Raw genomic sequence first — 22,951 nt, 5'->3', positions numbered from 1 at the left:
TACCCTATAAAGAAATATTCTCATATATATTCAAAGATGTTTGTGATATTATTCAAAATGGAGGGGGAAAAGTCCCCTGAAGTAACCTAAGTGTCCATCAGTAAGGGTCTGTTTAAATAAATTATGGTAGTATTCAGGTTCTGGAATATTGTAACTCCACTAAACAGAAATAATTTATGTGGAAAGACTTACATGGCATATTGGCATATGGTCAAATGGAAAAAAAGGAAATTGCAGATCAATGTGAAGAGTATACCATTTATGTAAATATAATATTAATGATGATAATCTGCTCCACAGATGAAACTGCCTTGTTATGACATAGTCCTGCTACCGTAGAATTGAGAAGGGAAGGAAAAGAAGACAGTAAGAAGAGGAGAAGAAAAATTAAAAAGGGATAAGGTGAGAGTAATAGAAAAGAGAAGATAGGGAACTTCAAAAATTTAACTGGATATTTTGAAAGGGAGATAGTGCTTAAAGAGTGTGAGCTCTAGAACCAGATTACCTGGGTTCATAGTTGGGCTCTGTACATACTAGCTAGGTTATCAGTTAGCTACCTCACCTCTCTGAACCTGAGTTTCTTCATCTGTAACATGGGAATAATACTAGCTCTCTTGTGAGGGCCTTATTAGAATGGGCTAAATTAATCCATGTAAAGCACTTAATGAAGGGTCTGGTACACAGTAAGCTCTCAATCAATATTAGCTGTTATTTCTTTGGACCAGGCATTAAGGAAAGTGTTTTCTATACATTATGTTATTGAATTGTTTACAAGCACCTGGTTGTATGGAAGCTAACTGTAAGAAAGCACTTACCATTTGTATTACAGTAGTTTCTGAGTTTTATTGCCCTCCTTTTATAGTTGAGGAAACTTAGGGTCAGAGAGGTGGTTTTACTCAAGGTGCCCTGGCTATATATGGGTGGTCTGATTCCAAAGCCCAGCGAGCTCATTTTACTACTCCAGAGGGAAAGGAGAAAAATGTATAGAGGGGAAAGCCAGTGCTGGGTGAGGCAGGAGGCGAGAGGGAATACGCTGGGTTTTATCTCTAACAAGCGCCTGAAATACCTTTGGGGCCAAAGCAGGGCCAGGCAAGCAGAAGGCGGAGTGGGTGGAGCTGAGCCAAGGGCGAAGGGATAAATGCCACGTCCTGACCCACACACCCGCCATCGTTCGTTCGTCCTCAGTGCAGGGCAACAGGTAAGAGTTGCTTTCAGCCTGATGCCCTCCCTGGTTTGCCTACCCACCTCAAGGCTCCACATGCTGACTCTGGCCTGACTAGATCTGACTTTGTTTTTAAGAATCTGTCTCTGTCCTTTTCCTTTTTTCTCTCCCATGACTCTCCTTGTCTTTCTGTTTCCAACTTTCTTTTCTTTTTTCTGTTTTCTCTCCTTTGTTAGTTTTTCAAAGCACTCACTTGACTTCATCTCTGACACTATTTTTCTCTTATTTTTCCTTCATCTGAGTTCTTCCTCTGTCTTTTTCTCTAAATCTCTCTCTCTCTCTACCTTTACATCTCTTTCTGATACTCTGTATCTCTCAGTCTCTGTCTTTTTGTCTCTCTATCCCTTCTCGTCTCTGGTATCTTGGTATTTCTTCCAGAAATTTTCCATTTTTCCCTCACTTTGGCATCTTCTCTCTGCTCTGGCTGACAGAAGCTCAATGGGTAAAAGCCTAGCAGGCCAGAGGGAGGGACAGAAAACTGAGGGAATGTGGGGATGATGGGAATAATGAATTGGGTATGGAGAGATTTGAAGGAATTGAGAGATGAATAATTAGCAGAAACAAGGGGAGAAGCTGGAAGAGGAATGTTATGTCATTGAAAGGACCTTTGCTGAAAGTCAATAGATTTGTGTTCTTGCCCTAATTCACAGTGAGACACTACACAAGTTGTTCACCTTCTGAAAAAAGGGCATGGCCTATGATTCCCACAACCTCTTCTAATTTTTATCTTGTGGTCTTCTAAGTTGTTCTGTTTCTAAGGATTTCTGATTCTCTGATTTCAGGTTTCTAAAATTCTCTATGATTCTTCCATGATGTGTAGAGGGTGCTAGGAGTGGAAGCAAGGTCTGATGCTTCCAACTCCTGAAGAGCAGTGACCACATCCCGTCCATACCTAACTGAACCTTGCAAAGCAGGCCACAAAGGGAAAAGAGAGGTCAAGGAATGTGACATTGAGTGGTTTCTGGCATTCTGTTGAGGTAGAGTTGTGGTTAGTCCTTCTGATCTCTGGGACTGCAGGTTGGTTGCCAGCATCAGAGAGGATTTTAAAGTGCAGGAAAAATCTTCCAGTAATGATCTGACATTTGGTCTGAAATATCACCATTATCTCTGAGGGAAAGCATTGTTTTAAGAAGACCCCTGGCAAGGACTGCAACACAATGGGTGAATAAGTTGTTAAATGGTGGAATGAATGAACAAATGTTCACCAGTGCCTGAAATTCTACTTCAGTTACAAATCTGTTCCTTTGGTAAAGGCATTGGTCACAGTTCAAATAAAATGTCCTGGAAAGGTCCTATTAGTGAAGCAGAGGGGATTGATGTCTGGAGTCAGGCTCTCAGTCAAGAAAATATATAGCAATATTTGAATCATAAATCCATAGTGGCCAAGCTAGTAGACTCTGGAACCAGATTGCCTAGGTTTGAATCCTGGTTATCCTGCTTACTAGCTTTATGACCTAGGCAGATCTTAGTCTTTTGGGGCCTCAGTCTCCTCATCTTTGAAATAAGGCTGATATTAGTGTCTACCTCACAGGGTTGTCATGAGGTTTAAATAAGTCAACTCATGTGAAACACTTCCAACAGGGTCTGGCACAGTGAGTACTCTGTGAGTGTTTGACTTTTAGAATCATATGGAATCTATGAAGTCATCTAGTCCAATATCTGTAGAGAAACTGAGGCCCAGAGAAGGAAAGTACAGAGCCCAAGTTCACATAGTAAATTGTAACAGAATAAGGGCAAAAATCAGGACTGAGACAAGAATCAGCTTTTCAGACCTGGTCTGGTGTATTTATTCATGATGTGACTTCCCTTTGCCCTACCTTCACTTTCACTACATAGAAAATGTAGAAAGTAAAAATAATAGCTAACACGCTTTCAGTATTTATTCTGGGATAGGCACTTTTATATATACTTTATATAGATTATCTTATTGAATCTTCACAACATCCCTGTGAAGTAGATTGTTCTTATTATTACCTAATTATATATATATAAGACATAAAGCAGATACATGTCTTTTCTAAGTTCTCAGAACTAGTGAGGGGTGGAGCCAGGATTCAAATCCAAGTAGTCTGGCTCCAGAGGCTGTTAATACCCTAAATTGCATAAAATAATTCCTTGATTCAATTTTACTTATTCAAATCTCATAACAGTTAGTGGGATGGAATGGAAACAGAGCCTAAGGTAACTAGACTATGAGGTTATGGGTCATAAAGATGGGCAAGCAGAGTGAGGCAGGGAAAATTCCAGGAAAGGAGCATTAAAATAGAGAAATTGGAACTGAAGTTTGAAAGAACTTGGTAATGTAACAAATTCCAAGAAATAGTCTGTATTTTCCCAGATCCCTGAAAATATCATAACCAAAAGCCTCTTAGAGATGATGATTATAATGAAAGTCTTCTGCTTTTGTAGTTGGGGGCAGGAGTAGGACTTAATCCACTATCATCCTAAGGTAGGACCAGACTTTGCTTCTAATCTTGGGGTCTTTGCTTTCTGTTACACACCCTAATGTTGTTGTCATTATTGGTGGTGGTGTTGACGTTGGAGAAAGGAGTTGCAGGAGCCTGGATCCTGGCCATCTGCTTTGCCTGCCTCTCCCTGGGCCATCCACCCCTTCTCACTACCAATAGCCAGGGTCAGCCCCAGCCAGATGCTCAGATGTGATTCTAGAAAGGAGCTCCTCTTCTCTTCCACACCCTGGTCTCAGTATGGGGAGTGGTCAGACACCAATAGTGATAAACTCTGTGAACTTTATCTGTGGTCTGCAGGCTCAGCCCCAAGTCCTTTAGCTTTTGCAGGCAGGCAGGGGGAGGGAAATTCTTATCTCCAGATACAAGGTAAGCATTGGATCCAATTCATTACCTACCATATGAGGTAGGCATAAATACCTTACATTTGACAGCTGATGAAAGCTGAGACCCAGAGAGGGGAAATGAGTCTCCAAAAATGTCCAACAGGGAATTGGGAAGTTGCAATTGAAATAAAATATCTAACATTTATTGAAAATATACTATGTGCCAGGCACTCTCCTAAATGCTCAAGATGAGTTTCATTTAGTCCTTTCAACACCCCTTTGCCTTTCCCAATTTCAGGGCCCACATGCCCCGTCCCACATACCAACCTATGTTCCTACAGTAGCCTGTGAGAGTTGGAGGGAGGATGCTCTGGAGTGAACAAGAAGAAGTGATTGTTTTGTGAGTTAGGAGAAGGTACTTGCTCTGTGGGATCTGCAAGGGAGAGGTGTTGCTCTGTAACAGGGAGAAAGAAGGGGTGAAGAAGGTTGCCATATAAGGACAGAGGCACACTTGTCCCCTAAATACAACTGTTCACTTGTTCCCTAAATACAAGGCCCCAAATACTAGAGTTACTGTTAAATTCTATTCAGTAGCTCTCCTGGTGGCACCAGGGCTATATTCTTTGCATATTCCTCCAAATCTCTCCCATCATCCTGTGCCATATCAAGTTTGTCTTACCTTCTGACACTGGATCTCCAGTTTTCCCTTTTCCTTTTGATCTGTTTCTCTTTCTTGCTCTCTCTTTCTTTCTCTTTGTATCTCTCAGTTCCCCCTTCATCCCAACCTTCAACCTACCTTAGACAACTCTATCATTTGATCTTGTCTCTACTCCCTTTTCTTTGTTGCTCAGTCTCTCTCACTTTCTTCAATAGGGAAGAGGAACTCAATAGGGCTGAGTTCCTCTTTCCCCAATTTTTCTTGTTGCTTTTCCCCCAGCCCCCCAATTTCTGGCAGCATTTCTGCTTTACATTTGTGCCTGACTGACTCTCTGCCCCTGCTGGATTCCCTCCTCTCCTGGTCTCAGTTTTCTGAGTCTTTGTATATTTCTCTATGTTCCTTGATCTCTTCTCATCTTCCTTTTGTGTCCTTCTGTCCATCTGCCTCTGCCTCTACCCTGCTCTGTCACTCAACCTCTCTTTCTTTCTCAGCTCAGTCTCTTTCCCTATCTTTCTGTATTTTTTATCACCTTCTTGTTCTCTTCTTTTCTGTATCAGCCTTCCTCTACCTGTTCTTATCTCTACCCTGTCTCCCTTTCCTCTGACTTTAATCTCTTTCTACTCAACTACTACCACTGTAACTTTATTTCCTCTCACTTTCCTCCTTTTATCTTTCCTAATTTTTCTTCTTCTGACTCCCATCCCCTACTGTTCTCTTTCCCCCATTTGAGCCTCTGTTCATTCATTAATTTACTGCCAAATTCAACAAATATTTATTGACTGCCTACTATGTATATTTTGTTTCTTCTTTTCTGATCATCTCCCTGTCTCCTTTCTCACTTCTGTCTTAGCCTCCACCTTTTTCATTCACTTGTAGACTTGTTTCCTAGACTCATTGTATCTTACTTTCATCTCCTTCTCTAACTGTACTTTTCCAAAAGTAATGAACAAATCCAAAAGCCAAAGACAGCAAAACACCAACCTGGCAACACATGGTCTGTAGGACCTAGGGCCTGCCATTCTGTATTATTATTTAAATCTACTTAAGCTGGTACCTGTAGCCTCAAGCTCCTTCACCCTCTCTGGCTGGGCCTGCTCAGGAAACACTCTGGACTAAGCCTCAGGAGCCCTGGTCAATGGTATCTGTCTGCATTAGTAGACTGAGTTTTAACTTGGCTCAAACCAATATTCTTAGAAAGATTCTTGGCCTTAAGTGTTGGTCAAGGGTTGGTGGGTTACCAACTCATTCTGCCACACACAATCCCACTTCAGTGATCCTCACCATCACAGAGGGGGTCAGTGGCAGTCTGAATCAGAATTCAGGCTTTCTGACCTCCAGTTGGAATTCTTTCCTTCACCCCATTGTATAATCGTCAGTTTCCTATTTCTTTCTCTCTGATGTTCTATTGGTACATTTTAACCTTGAGAAAATTCTTACCCTGGGAGGACAATAAAAGTATTCTAGTGAGGGGAACAAACACTGGGTACGAAGCTAAAGGCAAGGATCAAACACAGGAATGGCCCTTGGTTTTGGCAAGATTTTCATAATGGAATCTCATCTCTTCCACGTCTTTTGTAGGACTTTGGGCTCAAAATGGTGTCAGCAGCCATGTTGTTACAGTGCTGCCCAGTGCTTGCCCAGGGCCCCACAGGCTTCCTGAGCAAGGTGATTAAGACTCACCAGTTTCTGTTTGGTATTGGACGCTGTCCCATCCTGGCCACCCAAGGACCAACCTGTTCTCAAATCCACCTTAAGGCAACCAAGGCTGGAGGAGGTAAGAAGAGGCTACTGCCAAGTGGGGGAGAATGTCCTAGAAACAAAGTTGCAAGTCATACTAGCCATCATTACCTAATAATTGGGAGGATTTATGTGAAAAGGACCAAGGCAGAATGGGCTGGCCTAAAAATATACCTGGGATCTGACTTCTGCCAGTATCTCTAAAAAGATTCTCACTCTCATGTCCTTCACAGTCTATAGACTCAGCCACGCTGAAACTGCTTAAAATTGCCTGGATCAACTGAATTGGCTTGAGCTTCTGTGCCTTTGCTCCTGTGAAATGACCCTTTCCCATAACCTTTACCAAAGTATCTTATATTTCTCATGTGACATTTAAGTTGTGAAGCCTACCTTGACCTCTAGCCTGTGCAATTCCAATTCTGGGTGATATATCCTCCCTCTTCTAGACTTCTACAGCACATTCCTCCCTCCCATCCCAGCACTGTTCATAATATATTTCCAGTGTATGCCATTTTTGCCAGCCTTGGAGGCCCCCTAAGCGCAGGGACCAGACTCATCCATCTCTGTATCTTCTACCATAGCCTGAGACAGAACTTTGGGATACAGTAAATCTCAGTAATCATTGTTAAACTAAATTTATGGCCAGGAATGCACTGCCATTTACTCTCTTACCTTTGTATAGACTCACTAACTTGGGCCAAGAGCCACTGTCCCTTCATGCTGTCAGAACTCCAGGATGGGAAGAGCAAGATTGTGCAGTGGGCAACTCCAGAAGTCCAGGAGGATGTGAAGACAGGTTGGATTCAAGTTCTACCTCACCCAACCTCTACTCCTAATGCTTGAACTCACTTCATCATAGTCCCGAGCTAGGCTAATCTAAGGGAAGCTAGTACAAATTGTCATGGAAAGTCCAGTCTTTTCTAGGGGAACCATGGTAGGCAATAGCTTACACTGTACACTGAAATGGACCCTACCCAACACACATACATGCATTCGCTCCTGTAACTTTTAACCATTAGTCTAAAATGAGCCCTCTAGAGTTCTTCCTCCTTCTCCCTCCCAAGTGGCTAAATAGATCTCAGCAGGCCGAGTTCCCACATTTAAGCAGTACCATTCTATGACAGTCCGGATTTGCGTGAAAGAATAAGTGTTAGAAGCAGATACATCCTTTAGAAGGGTATGGAGCCCCAGGTCAATTCAGCTGGTGCAAACCACGCAAGATAATCACACTTAGAGATGATCACACTGTTGACATCTTTCATAGGTGCTTTTGGTATATCATTAAGGGTAAAAATTCCAAAATTGAACTTTAATGACATTCAGAGAAGAGTGAGATACACTGCCCTGCATCTACTTTCCAAGTGCAAGACCTAGGGTGACTACTACAGTTACCACACCCAAGGAGAAGTCCTGTGGGGAGAAGTGTGATTCACCTTATGGAAGGTTTCCTGACATAGGAATCTCCACCAGGATATGTCTTCATTCTCCCGGAAGCTTCCCTACTTCATACACTTGAATTTTCATATGTTGTATTGAGTTTTAAAAGGACAGCACACGCTTTCTTTCTCTCCCCCCTCCCCCCCATTCATGGCCAATAAATCTCACACTCTCTCTCAGACCTTCCCATCTCTCTGGCCTCAACCAACCTGAGGAAGACATTCTCCAGTCCCCAGGAGTCAGAACAAATTTCAGAGAAGGTCATACATCTGATTCAAAACAACATGGCTGGTGAGTTTGCTCAAGTAGAAATAAAGGGGGTAAGGAATTTGGAAGGAGTGCTGAAAGAGCATCTAACACAGTAGAGGAAATGGCAAGAAAGCACTTTGGAACCAAAGGGAGTATAATGCTGGCACTTGCTGGCTCTGTGTGCTTTGGCAAGTAAATTACTCCCCTTCGGTGGGATTTTAATACCTGTCTCAACAGGTTATCATGAGGAGGAAATAAAAGTACATCTGTGGAAGTGTTTCTAGCTTGTTATGAGGCCTCATTAAATATTAGGTTTATTCCTCTTATTTCTTCTCCATGCTTCCCTCAAAAACTCCCATTTTTCATAGAGAGCCTTTTCCCCTCTCTTTTATGTGTTTATTAATATTCATTTTTCATAATAGAATGTTTTATTTTCTAAATATGAGAAATACATTGTAAAATATTTTTCAATAGATACAGAAAAGTATAGAGAGAAATTCAAATCATTCAGAGTTCCACTATCCACCATTAACTTTTTGTTATATTTTCTTCCAGATATTTTCCTATGACTAAACACAATCACACACACACACACACACACACACACACACACACACACACCTCCTTACACTCTCCTCCACACATTTTAATAAAAATGTGATCTTATTCCATTCAGAGTTTGTTATTTTGTTTTGTTCACTTAAGAGTATGTCATGAGCATCATTCCATGTCCCTAAACTTAGGGCTGCATAATAATTATGAATGGTTGAAGTGTGTTCTGTAGCATAGATGCAACATCATTCAGTTATTCAAAAACTATAATTCAGGTTATTGTTTCTAATTTTGTGTGTGTATTCTTCCAGTTTATATTGTATGTTGGCTTTATATACATATAAATACCCAAAGATAAAATATAGTATTATCTTAGACTTAGTATGGATATACTAGAGATTATTTAGCTATTCCTGTACTGGGTTGCTTCCAATGTTTCCTATTATAAACAATGGTGCAACAAACATCCTTGAATGTACCTCTTCACGCACATAGGTGTTCTGTAGGATAGACACTAAGAGGTGCGATTTCTCAGAGTGTCAGGGTATGTATATTTTCAATATTAAGAAATACTGCCAATTGATTCTCCAAAGTGGCAAAGTAGTGCATCAGTTATCAAGGAGAGTATCCATATCCTCATATCCTCTCCAACACTTGATATTATCAATATTTAAGTCTTTAGTAACTGATGGGTGAAAATTTGTTTTTTAAAGTTTGATTTTTCCTTTATTAAGCATCTTTTCCTACACTTATTGAATTCTCCATTTACTTTCTTTGCCCATTTTTCTACTGGATTTAAATTTTTTAATAGTAATTCTTCAGAGTTTTAAAAAATAAATTCTGGATATCAATCATTTTTTGTTAGTATGCTACAAATATTTCTATAGGTATGTCAGTGTGTGCATTTTAAAAATTATTGAGACATATTTCCAAACATTCCTACAGCAAAGATGTAACCAACTCACACCTCTACCACATAAATTGCCATTTGCAACAATCATGATTTCTATCTTATGTATAGAATCCTAGAGTATGACAAGCCCTTTGGCATACAATATTTCAATTTATCCTGAAAATAGGGTTGCTCCATTTTGTAGTACTACTGGTTAAAGAAGTGGACTCTAAGTCACTTACTTGTAGCATGATCTTGGGCAAGTTAATTAACCTCTCTATGCTTTGGTTTCCTCATCTACAAAATGGAGATACTAATAATAAATGAAATAATATTTATAAAGTTCCTAAGAGAAGGCATTACATGTAACAGGCACTCATTAAATGTTGGCCATAATGATATAATTAAATGCTATTATTACTACTATTACTACTACTTCTACTATTGCTATAGTCATAATGATACTCCTATGCACAAAACATATACCAGTTTGGATGTAATACATTCTGTTAGTCATCAGATGCTCCCAATTCTGCAAGGAATGTATTATTAGCCTCATTGTACAGATGAGGAAATTAAAACTAAGAGACAGGATTCATGACTAGCTCAAGGTCACAAAATCAGAAAGTGGCAGAGTAAAGACTAGAAACTAGATTTGTCAATACTCTTTCCACTGAAACTGAACATAGTGATTCCAGTAAGGACGCTGCCACACTAACCTTGCAAGAGATGAGGACATGCATGGCATAGGAAGCCTGAGTGAATATATGAATAAATTACTGAGTGAATGAGCCAGAGAGTAAGCAACAGGATGGTTGAATGAAGTAGTGGTGAGTTAATATGGCCCAAGAAGTTAAAAACTGATCAAATAAATGAATAAACGGAAACTGGAGAACTCAAAACAACAGTATGAATAAAATATGGACTAGCCAGGAAGTGATTTAAAATTAATTCTTTTTGCCCCATCTTACTTCTGTAGGAAACCATGTATTTGGTTATGACCAGTTTTTCAGGGACAAGATCATGGAGAAGAAACAGGACCACACCTATCGTGTGTTCAAGACTGTGAATCGCTGGGCTGATGCATACCCCTTTGCCCAACACTTCTCTGAGGCATCTATGGCCTCAAAAGATGTGTCTGTCTGGTGCAGTAATGACTACCTGGGCATGAGCCGGCACCCTCAGGTTTTGCAAGCCACACAGTGAGTAGTAGAGTCTGGGCCATGAGCTGTGGGACAGATCCAAAGAAGAGTCAAAGCCACACATGGATGGAAAAGGCAGAGATGGCAGTGGAAACCTGGACTCCACCCACTACCTTTTTTGTCCAAAGTTCTCCAGCATTTCAAATACTCAGATATTAATTCAGTCAGTCAATGAACCATGTTTTCCAAACTCTTGAGTGTCCAGAGCTATGGAGGAGAGGATGGGAGACCAAGTAAGGCTCACTCTCCATGAGCTCTTACTCTGGCTGTGAAATGAATATTGGCAGGGATGGTATGTGACCTCTTCTAGAAGGTCTTCCAAGCTCTTCAAGTCCAACCTAGCTTCTCCCCACAACCCTGGGTGCCTTCAGCCTGAGAAAGAGGGTCCATGTCTCCCCATTATTCCCATCATGTCCTCTACTTTGTCACATAGAACCCAGCTTATATAGGTTCACTCAATCAATACTGACTCCCAGCAAGGAAGACAAATCTGTTCAGTTCTTCAGTGTCTGACACAGGTTTCTGCTTCTCCTTGAATCCCTTCTGTTTTCTACTGGCCAGGGAGACCCTGCAACGTCATGGAGCTGGAGCTGGTGGTACTCGCAACATCTCGGGTACCAGTAAGTTTCATGTGGAGCTGGAGCAGGAGCTGGCTAAGCTGCACCAGAAGGACTCAGCCCTGCTCTTTTCTTCCTGCTTTGTGGCCAATGACTCTACTCTTTTCACCTTAGCCAAGATCCTGCCAGGTAAGCCTGGGGCCTGAGCTTTGTTCAGAGCTGGAGCTGGTATCCTGCACTACAGCATATGATTTCACTCCCTCCATCATTCCTACCCTCTATTCTGAGTTCACTTTTTCCTATTGCCCTTCCTTCTTACTCACCTTGTATATACTCAGCAATGATCAATATATTCTTCTCCTCCCTCCATTTCTGCAATTAGGTTTTAGAACACTACTGAGGAATATCACCCAACATCACAAAAGGGTAACACCATAAATTTTTCACCTTCTGACTTAATTGGGCTCTTAATATTCATTAACAGTCCTCTAATGTCCTCACATCAGCTTCTAAAACCTGTGACTACCTCCTTATTCACTCTTAGTAAATAATACCACATCTTGCATCACAAAAAAAGGCCACCTGACTTTCTTTAATTTATAGCCCACCAAATTTACAAACTTATCAGACTGAACATCCACATTTCTTCCTTTCTTTCATTTTAAAATTTGAAGGCATATCTGTCCTATTCCTAAACCCAATACCTTTAATTGTACATTGAATCCCATCTTTCCACTTTCTACAGTCAGTGATGCTCTCAACTCATATGCCTGTTGTCCTTTCATCACAGCCCAAACCCTGTAGGATAAAACTCTCTATCACATCTATGTCAATCCTGGGCTTATATAATTGCTTAGATTGTTCCTAATCTCTACCAGGTCCTCTATGCTGTCTGGCGATCCAGTTTCCATGGTCATCTGTCCTAGTCTCCAAGGTAGCTTTGCCAAACCCCCAACCTTCTCAGCTTTCTCAAATCTCCACCTAATCCTCACCCACAACAGATGACCTCACCTCCTACTGCACTGAACAGAAGATCTCAGAGAGCAATGTCTTCAACTCCTTGACACAAACTACTCACAAATTCACAAGCATCCCCACATGTTCCCTCTTCAGTCCTTTGCTCCTGTCATAGCCCTTTTCTTGTTAACTAATCCTTCTGCTGATGCTCTGTGTCCCATTCCCTTCTACCTGCTCAGGAAGTTTAATATTTAAATTCCCTCTCTCCCTCTCCTTAAACATGTTGAAGTCTCTTGCATCTCAAAAAACCATTTCCCTTCATCACTCTCTAGCTACTGCTCTCTCTCCTCCCTATAACAGACATCTTTGGGAATTTTTTCAGTAAACCACACCCCCTTCTCAACTGTTAGAATTCAACTTCTTTCCATTTCCATTGCCACCATCCTAGCCTAGAGGAATATCATTTTCTGATTTCACCTTTTCCTTCCTACATCCTATTCTTCACAGCAGTCAGAATATTTTTAAATACAACTTATCTTTGTTACTCTCCTGCCCAAAAAGTTTAATATATCCCCAGTGCCTTAGAACCAATTGCAAATTCTTTATCATGGATTCTAAGGGCCTCAATAATGTGGCCCCTACCTACCTCTTCATCCCTACCTTTTGACACTCCTCCTCTCACTCTTTCATTCAGTAATATATTCACTGACATACAAATTCACTCACTTATAAATCAGTTATTTATTCATCTATCCATTCAGAAATGTTTGTTTAGCCTCTACTGTATACTTAACCTTTCCAGAGACACAAAGATAAAAAGATGTGGTTCCTGCTTTCAAAAAACTCCCAGTCTATTTGTCCTTCACAGAAGGTCTTCCAGGAAGTCATGTCTGATTTCATCAGATAGAAGTGATAACTTTAATGAAAGGGCACAGTTCCTTGATGTTAGTGCAATTTGGGGGGTTAGGATCAGTCCAGAGGTTGAAAAGCGAATATTGGGACAAAAGCTTAAGAGCTATGCATCTGGTTCCTCAGGGTGTGAGATTTACTCAGATGCAGGCAACCATGCATCAATGATCCAAGGTATCCGCAACAGTGGAGCAGCCAAGTTTGTCTTTAGGCACAATGATCCTGACCACCTGAAGAAACTTCTAAAGAAGTCCAACCCTGAGACACCCAAAATTGTGGCCTTTGAGACTGTTCATTCCATGGATGGTACGTAAATGTATGAGTGTATATTTACTATTGATAACACAAAAACCATGATGATAATTAATGATAACAGCATTTATAGAGTGTATATTACTAGTATTTTACATGTATTGATTCACTTAGTCTTCACAATTCTATAAGGTAGGTGCTATTATTATTTTTATTTACGTGAGGAAACTGAAACATAAATAAGTGAAGTAACTTGCCCAAGGTCACACAGCCAGCAAATGACAAAGGATGAAGGCAGCTACTATTCTGATCTTATAGGTTAAGGAATTAAAGGTCAAAGACAGCACCCAATTTGTTTTGGTCACTCAATAAACTGATGCCAAAGTGAGTATTTGCACCCGAGGATGTATGGTTCCAATTCTTTCACATGACACAGCCCCAATTAGAAATGACGTGCAAATTAATTACCCTAGTGCCTGGTTTCTGCAATGGAAAATTTCACAAACCATTGCCTCAGAGTTTTTTCAAGGTCTAGTATGAAGCATTAGAATCAAAAGAGGTATTCAAGTCAAACGAACCTGGGTTCAAATCCCACCCTGGCAGTTACTTGCTCTATGACCTTAGGATACTCTTTAACTCTGAGCCTCAATTTTCCCCAGGGTAAAGTATCTGGTTTTAAGAATTAGAAATGATGAAAGCCATCCCATTTATTATGATCTAAATAGAAATAAATGACCCTTGTCTTCCTACTTCTTTTCTTCCAGCTGAAACAATGTCTAAATCATTCTATTGTTTCCCCTCTTGAGCAGAAATCCTGTGTTTTTAGGCATCAATTTCTAGATTTATTAAGGTAAGAGGTCCTTACTTCATTTCGATTTGTCACTTTTCCAACTAAAACAAAGGAGAGTCCATAATATTCCCTGGTTTAGTCAATATAAGTGCCACCAGCATCATATAATGGTGATGCACAGGCTGTGGAACCAGACTATGCATGTTCACATCCCAGCATGACAGCTTACTAGCGTAGGTAGGTTTCTTAATTGCTCTGTATCACAGTTGCCTTATTTGAAAAATGGAGGTGGTTATAAGACAGTAGCTGTGAGAATTAATATATGTGAAGGACTCGTGTGCACTCCCACATTTCTGTAAATAGCAAAAAAGTAAAACCATCCCATGATTATATTTCTACAACTGAGACTACTCTAATTCATTATTTTTCTAGTAGAAACCATGTTGGGAATATTCTACTTCCTTACATTTGCAAATGAATAGTTCCTTATTTTGTTGGTGGAAACTCTACCTAAACTGTCAATCCTAGGGCTGAATTTCTCCCATTGAAATGATGCTTGAGCTATCATACTGTTCTTTTTGTCTTGGACTCCACTTCCTGTAGTTGTCTCCACCTCATGTTGTCCCATCAGTTGCTCACATTCTTTAGTCCTAAACTGGAGCTCCTATTCCCACCTGAAGAAGTTTCTTCTGTATCCAACTCTCTGCACCTCAGCAGTTTCCAGGGACAGGGACCGGCAGAAGGTGTGGTTCTTGAATATGCAGAGTGGCCATAAAGTCTATATATGAGATTCACAGCCATGTGAAGACCTTATAACAACTACCAGCATAGAAGATGCTTAGAATAACATGGGAAAATGGTAAATCTGTATGGAAAATGGAGAGGAACATACATATTACTTATAATTCCCTTTAATTTGATAGATTAAGAGTGAGACTGTGGGAGGGTGCCCTCAGATAACAACATTGACAGAGATGAGAAATACACTCCCACAGAGACACAGAAAAGACAGAGACAAAGGCACAAAGAAACTCAGAAAAAGACACAAAGGAACAGCGAAAGAATCTGAAGTAGAGAGACAGATAGGAAGACAGAAAGGGACGTGAAGAGTAAGAAACAGAGAAGCAGAGGGTGAGAGACAAGAGGGGAGAAGGGGAGAGAAAAGATAAAAACAAAGAGACAGAAAAATACACATAGAAACAAAGATGGAAATGGCCACAAAAAGCGAGACAGGGACAGAAAGCCAAAAAGACAGAAATGGGGTACCAGTGAAGAATGAAGATATTGACAGCATTATCAACAGCACCTGGCTCAATGAGTGAGTGGGATCTGAAATCAGGACTGCATTAACCTGGAGCAAGAGGTGACTTTTTTCAATTTATTTAAACAAAGGCATCATATCTAGTGCCAACCCTAGATGAAAATACACAGACTTGTAAGGAAAAAAACAAGGGAAGCAAAGAGAGGCTGGAAAATGGCATAAACAAGAAGACAGCTATTGTCAGAATAAAGTTAAAATAGAAAGACAGACAGGCAAGCCTTGATCTCAAGCTGGGAAACACACACACACAGTTCCATACTGGAGATGGAGCTGGGAAAGGGTTATGATCTACCTCTATTCCTTGGCTTTTTGCTCAGGTGCCATCTGTCCCCTTGAGGAGTTGTGTGATGTGGCCCACCAGTATGGAGCTCTGACCTTTGTGGATGAGGTTCATGCTGTAGGACTGTATGGGTCCCGGGGTGCTGGGATCGCGGAGCGTGATGGAATTATGCACAAGATAGACATCATTTCTGGAACTCTTGGTGAGTGCCTTAGACTGCCCTTATACACAAATACAGAAAGGAGGCCCCCTACAAGACCCTTTTCTTCCTTTTCCCCAAAGTTGCAGTAGCTATTTGGGTAGAATTAACAGCCACAGTCTGCAGAACTCCTGGATTCCTTAATTCATTTTCATTCCACTGTAGAGCTACTGAGAAAATCTGAAAAGGTTTTCTTGAGAAGACCTTTGAGCTGGCCCAAATAGCCAGGTTCAACTCAGTAAGTAGAGAGTTGTGGTTCTAAACTCCTACCTCACCTTAGCCCCAAGCTTCATCTTAGCTCCACTTTGGGGCCTAACCAGCTGGAAGGTCCCCACCCAGCTCCTGCCTATCTAGTCTTTGCATACAGCAAACCTTAAAAGCCCTATCTCAAAGCAGCAGAGTTATCAGCTCTGTCTGTCTCGTCATGGATAGAAGAGATGAGCAGAGGCCTGGGAAGGGAGTCTAGAGTTCCAGCTTTTGGTGCACTTCCTTGTATTACCTGGGGCATGATCATATTCCTCTGGGGATTCATAATGGGGTCTGTACACATCTTCCTTCTCCCTGTATCCAGGCAAGGCCTTTGGCTGTGTGGGTGGCTACATTGCCAGCACTCGTGACTTGGTGGACATGGTGAGATCCTATGCTGCTGGCTTCATCTTCACCACTTCCTTGCCTCCTATGGTGCTCTCTGGGGCTCTGGAATCTGTGCGGCTGCTCAAGGGAGAGGAGGGTCAAGCCCTGAGGCGAGCCCACCAGCGTAATGTCAAGCATATGCGCCAGCTACTAATGGACAGGGGCCTTCCTGTCATCCCCTGCCCCAGCCACATCATCCCCATCCGGGTGAGAGCCCCACCCAGCCCATTGCCCTCCCCACCTCTCCTCAGCATTCCCAGATCCAGGAAACTGATACCTGCTCCTGTCATTAATTCTGTTTTCCTGTTATTCCCAGCTTTGTTATCTTCTTTGAAAAATTATCAGCTATTCTGTATTAACCAGTTATTTAAGAAAAATTCTCCCTTAGCTATTATTTCATGCTTATTGAACAGTCCTGACCCTGACAATACTGAGTATGCATGACCTATAATTCATTGTTTTTCAAACTGGGGATTGACCTTTAGGGAGTCATGATATCAGTTGAGGGGGTTATGATTAGCATTAAAAAATTGAAGAAAGAGAATAGAAAGTGTTAGAGTACATGACACATTGTAAAGGTACCATTTTATGAGAAATTTCAGTTTTGTATATTTTTATATGTACATGTATGTGTGTATGTATATGTGTATAGTATGGTCATGGTATGAAATATATTTCTTACTGAGAATTGAAGTCAGAACATATAAAATCAAAAGCCATGGAACTAGATGCTATTTTGGATTCCCAATTTAATTTGAGTATCTATTACCTTTAAAAATGAAATGTTACATCTTTCTTAAGTGACATCTATTTGTGTGTGTTTTGGTAAACCTAGATGTGGGAAGGACCCTTTTTTTGAGTTTTACAGACAAAAAAGAAATAGTCACTGCTCCTTAGGCTAACCCAGTATTCCCTTGAAAGAATGCTTTTGTTAATATCTATTTTCTTGTATTAACCCAGTGACAGTACCCCAGAGGTGACTTGGGGGGGTTATCTTCTTGCCCAGAACTACCTCAAATTAACATACTAGCTAAGTAAAACCACTGTGCATGCTCTACAGACAGCTTTAAGACAAGGTCCCTAGCACCACCTCCATCCCACCCCCTTTAAATTTGACTGCTACCTCTGAGCAACTCCCTAACAGAAATTCTGGAGTTTCCACTAAGCCCCTTATGAAAACATCTGTTCCATAATTCAGTAGCGTTCCTTGGTTTGGTGCTTAATAGAGCTGGTAATAATGGGGCCGGGGTGACAGATACTGATAGGCCTTTCTCCTGAGCCTAGGTGAGTGATGCAGCTCTGAATAGCAAGATATGTGATCTCCTGCTCTCCAAGCATGGCATCTATGTGCAGGCCATCAACTACCCAACTGTCCCTCGGGGTGAGGAGCTGCTGCGCCTGGCACCCTCCCCCCACCACAGCCCTCAGATGATGGAAGACTTTGTGGGTAAGTCCCCAACATGGGTGCCTATAGCACTGTCCCTCCCTTTAACTCCAGGATCTGAAGAAGTTGAGAGAGTAGATGCTATTCAGTTTAAATATATATTTCTGGAACATCAATTCTGTGCCAGACCCTATATTAGGGTCATAAATGAATAAGAAACAGTCCTTAGACTTGTAGAGCTCTAATTTGGTTCAGAAGGACATAGCAAACACAATGACTTCAAGAGATTATCAAAGTTAAACAAAGACAGTGCAGGGGGTAGTTGTTGGAGCAGAGAAGAGGGACCTAACACAACTTTTGGGATTCCAGGTAGGATTCCTAGTGGAGGTGACACCTGAACTGAATCTTGCAAGGTGAGTGGTATTGCATTGAGAGAAGAAAGAGAGTGTGGAAGGGGTATTCCTTACAAGGGAAGAGGAAGAAAGGCAAGGAGGAGGGTGAGAAGCAGCCTAGAATATATCAAGAAAAATAAGCAGGTGTTACTGAATGGTAGTGTAGTAGGAATGGAGTAGGGTAGAGGAATATCTATGAGTCTGCAAAGATAACACAAGATGGGCTGGATTTAGAAGCTTGTAGAGCTGACTGAGTAGTGAGGCTTTTATCCTGAAACATCCCAGTTTAGTCAACTCACCTATTAACTGGACTCCTGCTGGGTGAAATTTTTAGCTTAGAGCCTGGCATAAAGCAGGTGCTCATTCCAGGTCTGTTGGATAAAAGACATGTATGAAGTTCATGGTCTAGCAGAGGAGACAGACATACACATGGATGATACTGGTCCAGTGTGATGAGCTCCAGTGCTCTGAGAACCGAAGGGACAGTACTCATTTATAGCTGGAGAGGATAGGAAGGATGAAATTGAGGCGGGTTTGTGAGTGAGAAAATCCTTATGCTGCACCTTGATGTATATCTGGTATGGTGTAAGGACATTCCAGAATAAGGGAATTCTATGAGCAAGGACCTACAGGTAGGAAAGCAGAAAATTTTCTATTTGGCAATAGTCATTCTGTTTCTCTGGACCATGGGCAGTATGAGAGTTCAAGGAAGACAAGATAGACAGGTACCATTCATTCATTCATTCATTCATTCAAGAATATTGAATAATGCTAACATTTATTAAGTACTTACCATGTGCCAAGCACTATTCCAAACACTTTATTAACTCATCTAATCCTCATGGCATAGAGATACTATTATTAGCTTTTCCATTTTATATATGTGGAAACTGAGTCATTCAAATATATAGTAACTGATCCAGAGTCATACAGCTCCTAGATTTGAACTGGAGAGTCTGTCCATAGTTATAATCACTAGGACTATTACCTCTCTGAGCTGATGGTGCAGACTTCTGGACCTTTTGCTTAGTCCTCTCAATTGCTCTGTTCTTCAATTATAGAGCTCTCAATACTCTCAGTTTTCTGAGTGTCCATTTATGTTGGGCTTTTGCAAGAAAGAAATATGAGAGGCATCCACCATGACTCCACTAGTCCTTCAAACCTCACAGCTAACCCATATTGAAATTCTGCAAATGTTCTCTACAATCTCTTTCAAAACTACTCTTTTCATCATTTCCACTTTTTAATCCACGTCAATGTGATTTCTTCCTAGTTTTCCAGCTCCTCTCTTGCTTTGTTTTAATTCCTTCTCTATACTGACCACCAGAGGGATTTTTCTTTAACCTCTTCATGATTCCTTAAAGTCTAGGCTAGAGCAGTGGCCTCCAAGGTAAGGTATGCAAAATGATCATAGGCTGAGGGGGTTTCTTGGAATTTTGTTTACTTCTTATCTTAAATAGGATATTAAGCATTATTGATGTTGATCTTTAATATATAATGATACACATATTCAGTATACATACAAATATACATAGATGTGGAGGTACATATGCTAAAACATTTGTACTGATAAGGTATAGTCCAAAATTTGGAGACCGTTGGCCTGCAGAACAGTCAAAGTTCCTTGGCATGGCATTCAGTGCCTTCAACGTGGTGATCTCTATGTTCTCATCTCTTGCTGACATTCAATTTATTTTTCCAGCTACATGGAATGACTTGCAGTTCCCACATTTTGCTCTACTCTTTATCCCTAGGACCTTGCTAATCATGCTCCCTTCTGACTGGAATGCTCTCCCTCACCCCTTCCTCTGGCTTACTACATCTTTTAGACTTAATCAGGCATCCTTTCATACTTTCAATAAATATTTATTGAGTATATACTGTGTGCCAGACATTGCTCTAAGTGCTGGAGAGCCAATAGTAAACAAAACAGACTCAAAATCCCTATCCCTCTGGAGCTTACATTCTAGTGGAAGGAAATAGTAAAAAATTAAATAAATAAAAGTTTAATAAATACCTAAATTATATAGCATGTTAGTTCTGAGAGCTATGGAAAAAAATCAAGCAGTGTAAGAATAGGAAGTGTTGGCAGTGGGGGAAGGGGCTAGTTTGTATGATTGTAACATTAAATGAAGTGTTAAGGGTAGGGACCATTGAGGTGATTCTTGAGCAGATATGAAGGAACTGAAGGACTTAGGTGGGCAGATACCTAAGGGAAGGGCATCCCAGGCAGAATGAACAGTTTAAAGCAGGGAACACCTTAACACAGGAATATTCCTTCAATATTTGAGGAAAAATGAGATGAGAGTGGATTGAATGGTATAAGCAATAGGGGAAAAAGAATAGAAAATTGAGGAGGGGCAATGTGAGGCCAGACTGCATAGGGTACTGTAGGCCACTGGAAGGATTTTCTCTTTAACTCTGAAATTGAGAGCCTTGTGAAGGATTTGAGGAGTGACATATGACTCAGGTAACAGAACTGCTTTAAATTCTATGTTTGAGAATAGACTGAAAGGGATAAAGAGTGGAAGCAAGGAGATCCATTAGTGGCTTCTATAATATTCCAGGTAAAAGTTGATGGTAAGCTCAGATCTGATGACAGCATTGTAAGTGATGAGAAGTTGGTAGCCAATAGTATCTGCTGATAGACTGGATGTATGATAGGAGAAAAAGAGAAAAATAAAGGATGCCTCTAAAACTTTTGGATTGAGCACCTGGAATGGCCATCAACTAAGATGGGTAAGGCTGAAAGCAGAGTAGGTAGAAGGTAGGGAAATCAGCACAGTTGTGCTCATGTTTACTTAGAGATGCCTATTAGACATCCAGGTGGAGATATAGAAAGGCAATTGGACTTATGGGTCTAGAATTCAGGAGAGAGGTCTGGGATGAGATGAAAAGTTCAGAATCATCAACATATAATGGTGTTTAAAGCTATGACACGAGACCACCTAAGGAGTGAGCCAAGACAGAGTCTCAGCACATAGCTGAGGCATTTCCAACAGTCAGATCAATTTTCCACCCACTCCAGGAACACACCCAGGCTCCCAGGTCACAACAGTGATGACACTGTGTGGCTATGGTTACTGTCATCTTCACCAGGCTGAGCTTCCAAGCAAATGGATTCATTCTTGGGCATAGCTTGCTCTATACTTAGGAAGTGGTCCAGGCCAAGCCAGTAGAGTTTCAAATTGTGTGGAATGAGTACTTTCCAAACTTTTATACATCATAGCACTCATACAAAAATAGTAACATTTACAGCACACAGTAGAGCAAACACAGGAAGCTACTTCAGGTTCTGAGATATCTTGAAGGGTTGAGGGGATCAGTATCTTGGTAAATCTGTCCTGTCATACAGGAATTAAGACTGAATCTAACCAATTCTTTCCTTCCCCTTCGCCACCTTCAGAGAAGCTCCTGGTAGCCTGGACTGAAGTGGGGCTGCCCCTCCAGGATGTGTCTACGGCTGCCTGCAATTTTTGTCACCGTCCTGTGCACTTTGAGCTTATGAGTGAGTGGGAACGTTCCTACTTTGGGAACATGGGGCCCCAGTATGTCACCACCTATGCCTGAGAAGCCAGCTGCCTTACATCCCCACCCCACTTGCACTTCACCTATGACTGGGCCTCCTCCTGTCCTCTGCTTTGTTGTGTGCCTCTAGCTGACTTGAGTCTGAAAATAAAGAGCAAACTACAGCATCTGTAGCCCTTTGTTAGAGAACAGGCAACTGCACTACACCTGACTCCCTCAGACAAGCGGCAGAGACATGAGGAAACCACAAATCACTTGTTGGTCTGACCACCCTAGTTTACTGATAGGGAAACCAAGATCCAGAAAGAGGAAGATAGCCAAAAACTATACAATGATTTTCACAAATATCCAGGATATTTGGCAGGTTTACTTGAAATGGCTCTTTCCCAATGGTTTCAATAAAAATCTAGGGATTGACTCTTCACTGGTAGACTTGGAAACCAGGGCCCGTGTAACCCCTGTAAGGAGTTAGCTCTAACTAAACTGCTTGGGGGAGAGAAATGGCTCCCCAAGACTTCAGAAGTATTTTCCAGCAGAGAAAATGGATGTCCTCTTTCCTTCCCACAATACCTTATCGAATACCACTCACCAGCTCCATTTTCAAGGTGTAAAAGAGGCTTGGCTATAGCAAGCAACTTGTTCAAGGCAATGTTCCTGGCCTTTCCAGGTCACAACACACAGAGAATATTTGCATGGGACAGTTGGGTGAAGCAATACCACTTGCCTAGGAGGCAATGTTTCCTGACATTTGTGTAATTCTTGGCCCTGTCTGGCAACTCTAAGCCTAAGGGATCCATTTCTTTCCACCGTATAACTCATTTGTGGCAGCTGTGGGACATACCAGTTGGTAAGTGCTGGTTTAAGGCTGTACAGCCTACCAGAGCTTTCTGCCACACCACACCCATCTCCTTTGCTGATCAAATATCACCAGTACAAGGAACTCCTACAACTAAGCAGAGCACCTTTATGGTAAGCATCACTGCTCCTTCCTCCCCGCTCCCAGGGAGTT

At 41.3% G+C, this 22,951-nt stretch overlaps 1 protein-coding gene across 1 annotated transcript; it reads left to right on the top strand.

Annotated features, from left to right (window-relative positions):
* Positions 1-1,121: 1,121 nt before the first annotated feature.
* On the top strand, positions 1,122-22,446 carry ALAS2 (5'-aminolevulinate synthase 2). Its single transcript, XM_017648458.3, has 11 exons — positions 1,122-1,198; positions 6,250-6,445; positions 7,091-7,204; positions 8,026-8,136; positions 10,518-10,740; positions 11,302-11,486; positions 13,290-13,469; positions 15,844-16,008; positions 16,577-16,845; positions 17,923-18,085; positions 21,821-22,446. The coding sequence occupies exons 1-11, from the start codon at positions 1,139-1,141 to the stop codon at positions 21,982-21,984; spliced, it is 1,830 nt and encodes a 609-aa protein (XP_017503947.1). The 5' UTR covers positions 1,122-1,138; the 3' UTR covers positions 21,985-22,446.
* The last annotated feature ends 505 nt before the right edge of the window (positions 22,447-22,951 follow it).

Source organism: Manis javanica, chromosome X (genome assembly GCF_040802235.1).
Source record: "Manis javanica isolate MJ-LG chromosome X, MJ_LKY, whole genome shotgun sequence".
Classification (NCBI taxonomy): domain Eukaryota; kingdom Metazoa; phylum Chordata; class Mammalia; order Pholidota; family Manidae; genus Manis; species Manis javanica.
This window is presented reverse-complemented; position numbering and strand designations above follow the sequence as displayed.